Source organism: Anarhichas minor, unplaced genomic scaffold, assembly GCF_050575085.1.
Source record: "Anarhichas minor isolate MPS153535 unplaced genomic scaffold, ASM5057508v1 ptg000053l, whole genome shotgun sequence".
Classification (NCBI taxonomy): domain Eukaryota; kingdom Metazoa; phylum Chordata; class Actinopteri; order Perciformes; family Anarhichadidae; genus Anarhichas; species Anarhichas minor.
The window spans coordinates 209,348-216,377 of NW_027466499.1; the positions used below are offsets into that span (position 1 = coordinate 209,348).

Genomic DNA, 7,030 nt, shown 5'->3' on the forward strand with positions numbered 1-7,030 from the left:
TTCTGTATGAAACAAATTATCCAGATAAATAATAACAGTCACAGCAGTGCAACAGTGTGACATCACTTCCTGTTCTCGTGTTTTTATTAGTGCTGGGCAACGATTACATTTTTTAATCGCGATTAATCTCATTGTTATGGCAAAGTTCAATAATTAATTCTAAATTAATTTTAACTTTTATTTTGAAAGTACTGCTCTATGAACAAAGGTGAATAACATTTGGTTTGTAAACACTTTAAACACATCAGGTTGTTGTTAGCAGCAGTGTTCTCTTCACACAGCAGCAGTTCTATCTCTTCACTATCTGTGCTCAGTGTGTGACTATGAAACGTTCCACTGCTGTGCAACAGGAACAACATGTTTCACACGTTTCATCTACATGTGTGTGTTGTGTCTTCATGACAGTCAGAGCATGTGATGCAGCTCTACTCTTCATCACTATGATGCTGTAACTCAGAGGTGATGATGGTGACCCAGCTCTACTGTTCATCAACATAAGAATAAAGACACTTTACGCACAATTTGTGTATTTTCCCTTTAACTCACGAGATGCAGCATGTTTTAGACTTAATGTGAATATAATTCATACTTTGTTGGCATCTTATTCTGAAAACCGGATGTTGTCTCACGTTAATCTTGCCGCTAACTTTCAAAGCCCGATCTGCGCATCTTGAGAACGTTCCTCAGAGCAACATCTTCCACAACACTAACCTGCAGTTTGTCTCCACTTCTCTGTAGCATCTGTTAGCTTGTGTTGCTTTAGTTTATCTCTACTTCTCCCACACGCTGCATCAACGTAGTCTGAAGACTTCCTCCACAGCTGCCAGTGAGCAACGGACTTTCAAAATAAAAAAAATGCGTTAACGCGCTATAAAATAATTGTAGGCGTTAATTAATGAATGCGTTAACGCGATAATAACGCGTTAACTTGCCCAGCACTAGTTTTTATCTAGTTTCATTCGGTGAAGTAATAAAATACCAGCCAATCACAGATCAATAATTATCCTTTACATATTAAACATTTTAATGTTTTAAATATAATTGTATTAATAGTAATAATCATTTATAATTAGTTTATGATATATTAGATTTTATTTCTAATAATAATTTATTTAGAGTTTGGGATTTATCAGATTTTATTTATTATAATATAAATATTTATAATATATTCATTATTAGTTTCAGACGACGCAGCAACAATAAATTAACTAAAATTAAAGAAATGAACATCAGACATTTTCTAAACTGAACGCCATCTTGTGTTAGAGCTTCCGGTCCAACGTTGCAGGCCTTCACAATAAGAATTGTTCAATACAACAAATTTTAATGAGTGAAATAAATGTAAACGTATTTGAATAAGTCACGATGCAATGCATTATAATCGTAGCTACAGTAAGAGAAACTACAATAAATTCATTTTAATATCAGAAACTACACAACGTGACCGGTCAGTAATCAGTGAGCGTTTTATTTAGAAATTTGTTCTTCCCCGGATGTGCTCGTGTCCATGTCAGCCGCTCCACCAGCTGCTCGGTCGGTGAACCGTTAGATAGCTAGATAGATAGATATATCTACAACCGTCATCTGTCTCTAAATAACGGGATAAGAAACTAACCGGGAGACTTCCGGTAGGTTAACGGAGCGGAGACCGATACCGGAAACGGCCGCTACACGAAATGAAGCCGCGAAAAATAACAGGTTGGCTTTCTCTCTTGTTTACTGCTCAGCTAATGTTGCTAAGCTAACGTTAGCTTTAATGAGGAGGAGCTGGTTTATGTTGTGGCTGTTTGGGTTATTCATTATATATTATATAATATATATATTACTATATACTATATTATACTATTATATACTATATTATATTAATATATTATATAATAATATAGTATATCATATATATTATTATATACTATATTATTATATATATTGTATTATTTTATATTATTATATATTATATATTATTATTATAGTTATTATATTTATACTATATTATATATTATTATTATAGTTATTATTGTTTTAACATTTAATGAATTCAAACACTGTCAGGGAAATTATTAATATTAAAGTAGTACTAATGTGTCTGTTTTCATTCTATTTCATGCATTCCTCCTACGATAAATATATATATGTATTATATTTTTATTTGTATTATATATATATATATATTAATATATATATATTAATATTAATATAATATATTACTATATATACCTATATATTAGTGCTGGGCAACGATTACAATTTTTAATCGAGATTAATCTCATTGTTATGCTCAAAGTTCACTAATGAATTCAAAAGTAGTGTATTGTGCACTTTTATTTTAAAGTGCTGCTCTATGAACTAAAGGTGAATAACATTGTGTGTAAACACTTTAAACACATCAGGTTGTTGTTAGCAGCAGTGTTCTCTTCACACAGCAGCAGTTCTATCTCTTCACTATCTGTGCTCAGTGTGTGTGTGTGAAACGTTCCACTGCTGTGCAACAGGAACATGTTTCACACCTTTCATCTACATGTGTGTGTTGTGTCTTCATGACAGTCAGAGCATGTGATGCAGCTCTACTCTTCATCACTATGATGCTGTAACTCAGAGGTGATGAAGGTGACCCAGCGATCAAAGAATAAAGACACTTTACCCACAATTTATGTGTATTTTCCCTTTAACTTACGAGATGCAGCATGTTTTATACTTAATGTGAATATAATTCATACTTTGTTGGCATCTTATTCTGAAAACCGGATGTTCTTCTGAAGAAACCGGATGTTGTCTCACATTAATCTTTCCGCTGACTTTCAAAGTCCTTCGCTCGCTCCCGATCTGTGCTGTTTGAATGCGTTTACCGTGAATGTCAGCATATAGGTGCACTGAAGTGTAAGTGTCTGCTGAGTTGACCACGGAGATCTGAGTGTCTGCTGACTTTACCGCAGCGATGTCCAGTAGTCTCCATTCCTCCACCGCTGCCAGTGAGCAACGAACTTTCAAAATAAAAAAATGCGTTAACGCGCTATAAAATAATTGTCGGCGTTAATTAATTAATGCGTTAATGCGATAATAACGCGTTAACTTGCCCAGCACTAATATATATATATATTAAATATTAAAGTACTCAGTGATGTGTCTGTTTCCTGCAGCTGTAAACGATAAACAAGTAATTAAATACAATATAAAAGTTGGTTGAGTCTGAAAAAATCATTATGTGAAAACTTTAAGATTTGTAGAGCGAAATATTCTTTTTTCTTTTTATATTTTGTTAATTTACACTCTTCATAATTTTGCTCTTTCCCACTTTGTATTGCAACCATTGCACAACAATTTAAGTTTCATCTCTTCATACTATAAGACTATTAACCATTGCATGTCCTCTATTCTAGATATACAAAATCCCAGAAAATGTATATATTCCAATTGTGATATGGTTCCCTTAAATACTGTATATGTGGACACAGGTGGCCATTTACACACACTGTTTAAATAATAAGTATGTAGAACTAGAAAAGTAACATTTCTGACAACTAAAAGGTTCAGAATGTGTGTTTCCTGTTTCCTGCAGACGTCCAGCAGCTGTTGGTGGTTAAAGAAGAGCAGCAGGAGTGGAGCTCCAGTCTGGACCAGGAGGACCCAGAGCCCCCACACATTAAAGAGGACCAGGAGGATCCAGAGCCCCCACACATTAAAGAGGAACAGGAGGAACTCTGGACCAGTCAGGAGGGAGAACAGCTTCAAGGTCTGGAGGAGGCTGATATCACCAAGTTCATATTCACTCCTGTGAAGAGTGAAGACGATGAAGAAGAAGAAGGTTCAGGTAGGAACAACGTGGATGTTCAAGAGAACCTGGTTCATTTGTTCTTTATTTAGAGAACAGATTCATCGGGTCCTTTAGGTGGTTCTAGTTTTCCTTTAGGAGGTTGCAGTTCATCTGTAGGTGGTTCTAGTCCCGGAGTCTCATTTCAGGTGGACTGACCTTGATGGTGGACTGACCTTGATGAAATGTGTGTTTCCTGTTTCCTGCAGACATCCAGCAGCTGTTGGAGGATAAAGAAGAGGTTCAGCAGCAGGAGTGGAGCTCCATTCTGGGCCAGGAGGAGCCAGAGCCCCCACACATTAAAGAGGACCAGGAGGAACTCTGGACCAGTCAGGAGGAACCAGTCTGGAACTCGTATCCTTCTGACTCCTCAGAGTTTAAGACCGAAGTCAGTGATGACGATCGGACGGAGAACAGAGAACCTGAGTTGGTTTTAAAGTCACTGAAGATCGTTGAAGTCCCCGTCGATGATCTGAGATGTAAAAAGAAAACATACAGCTGCTCTGAATGTGGCAAAATATTTGGCCGCAGCCCTCATCTGAAGATCCACATGAGGACTCACACCGGAGAGAAACCCTTCAGCTGCTCCTTCTGCGGCAGAAGTTTTACTCAAAAAGTCAATCTGACATATCACATGTCTGTCCACACAGGAGAGAAACGCTTCAGCTGTCGTTTCTGTGAAGAAAGATTCACCTGGTACACTCAGCTCAAGAGTCATCAGTGTGTCCCGGAGTCCTCTCAGAGACCCTCTGAGGACAGCAGAGGGACGGACACCGGAGACAAATCATTCAGCTGTTCAGAGTGTGGGAAGACATTCAGCCGCAAGGACAATCTGAACATCCACAGGAGGATTCACACCGGAGAGAGACCGTTCGGCTGCTCCGTTTGCGGTAAAAGCTTCAAACACGGAGGACATCTGACACAACACATGTCCGTCCACATCAAGGAGAACCGGTTCAGCTGCAGAGTCTGTGACAAGAGGTTCACGTGGCTTTATCAGCTCAAGAGACACAAATGTGGCTGTGAATCGTCTCAGAGCCACGAACTTTGGACTGGTCGGGAGGGAGAGCAGCTTCAAGGTCTGGCGGAGGCTGATATCACCAAGTTCACATTCACTCCTGTGAAGAGTGAAGACGATGAAGAGGAAGCTCAGTCCTCACAGCTTCATCAAAGACAAACTGAACAGATGGAAACAGAAGCTGATGGAGAGGACTGTGGAGGACCAGAACCAGACAGGAACTCAGATCCAGATAGACATCCAGAACCAGATACTGATGAGGAGATTGGAGACTCTGAATTCAAGGATGAGTTCAGTGATGTTGACGGGACGGAGAGCAGAGAACCTCAGTCGGGTTTAAACTCAGGATGTAATACCGTTAAGAAATCATTCAGCTGCTCCGACTGCGGGAAAATATTTGGCCGAAAGGAACATCTGCAGACTCACGTAAGGATCCACACCGGAGAGAGACCATTCAGCTGCTCTCACTGTGGGAAAACATTCGGCTGTAAGAGGTCGCTGCTGGGTCACATGACAAGTCACACCGGAGAGAAACCGTTTAGCTGCTCTCAGTGCGGGAAGAGATTTGGCCGGATGGTGAATCTGAAGACTCACGAGAGGCTTCACACCGGAGAGAGACCGTTCAGCTGCCCCTTCTGTGCCAAAGGTTTCACACAAAAGGTTCACATGACTCAGCACACGGCCGTCCACACGGGACAGAAACAGTTCAGTTGCAACATCTGTGACAAAAAGTTCACGTGGCTTTCAGGGTTCAGACGACACAAGTGTGGCAGCGAGCAGTCCGAGCTCGACGAGAGCCAAGTGGAGGAGAACTCGGTGGAAGTGGGAGAGAAACCATTTCGGTGCCGCCAGTGTGGGAACACATTCCATCACAAGCACAACCTGAAGGCTCACATGAGAATTCACACGGGAGAGAAACCGTTTAGCTGCTCCGTTTGCGCTAAAGGCTTCGCTGCAAGCGGAGCTCTGAAGAAACACCTGAGAACTCATTCGGGAGAGAAACCCTTCAGCTGCTCCGTCTGCAGCATCAGATTCACACAAGGAGGGAACCTGAAGCGCCACATGGCTCAGCACACGGGAGAGACCCGAGAGAAACCCTTCAGCTGCTCCGTCTGTGAAAAGAACTTCACGCAGGTATCGAACATGAGGCGGCACATGATGCAACACGCTGCCACTGAGACAGGAAGTGAAGCTGTGAGCGGTTCAGATCTGACTCATTAGGAAGAGACTTCCAGTTCACATTGTCACTGACTACAAACCGCCTGACAAAGATATTCAACGTATTGTATTGTAAATATTTATATATAGATATATAGAATATTTCTATTTGTTATAATAATAACAAATAAAAATATTTTGGTTTGGTCTGTAAAAGAGTCCGAAATTCAGTTTAAGAGTCTTTTGTAATCAATTATTAAAATAGTTGCTGATTGTTTGATTTATTTATCGATGACTTGTTGCAGGTCTGTAGACTTTTAACCTTCAGTCTGATTCAATGAGGGAGACTGACTCCAGATCAGCTGAGTCCAACCTGAACGTTACTGGGAGCTGTGGTTTAATGAAGAACTTTGTTCCATGTGTTATGAATGACTTCATATCTTTCTTTATGAAAATAAACTACAATGTGTATTCTTGCTAATGAAGGAACATGTTTTAATGGAGCTCTGAGAGGTCAGACGACGTTCTTACTGTTGTTGTTTTCACTTGTTGTTGTTGCTTCTCGTTCTGTTGATGTAAACTGTCACTACCCAAATAGCAGGCGACTCCAGGGCGGATCCGCCGTACTGTCGCACTCAGTTCGGCCATATGCACAGGATACGGGCACCGTCAAACAGCGGACTCACTGCGGACACCAGGCGGATCCGCATATCGAACGCGCCTTTTTTCGCGTTCAAATACTGCGGGCAGGTAACAGGCAACCTACCATTAGGACCCAGGCAACAGGGGGCATACCATACAATGGGGTGGGAGGTTCACCTTTCCTCCTGAACTCAGACAAACCTGAGAGAGCAGCTGATCAGCCTCAAGGCCAGCCTTTGTTTGGTGACTGATTTGGGAGGCTCTTTTTCTTTCCTGTTTTAAATATGTTTAAAAGCATGATTTTAAGAGTGAACTTGTAGAAACATGATGTATTGTTTTTAGGTCATAGCATTAAATCAAAGGTGTGTGAGATAATGGTTAAACATGTGTTATCTGCTGGAGGGGAC

At 40.5% G+C, this 7,030-nt stretch overlaps 1 protein-coding gene across 1 annotated transcript; it reads left to right on the forward strand.

The window, feature by feature from the left end:
• The first annotated feature begins 1,504 nt into the window (after positions 1-1,504).
• LOC142931570 (uncharacterized) lies at positions 1,505-6,457 on the forward strand. Its single transcript, XM_076075532.1, has 3 exons — positions 1,505-1,698; positions 3,554-3,805; positions 4,015-6,457. Exons 1-3 carry the CDS (start codon positions 1,677-1,679, stop codon positions 6,042-6,044), a joined length of 2,304 nt encoding a protein of 767 aa, XP_075931647.1. The 5' UTR covers positions 1,505-1,676; the 3' UTR covers positions 6,045-6,457.
• Positions 6,458-7,030: the final 573 nt, after the last annotated feature.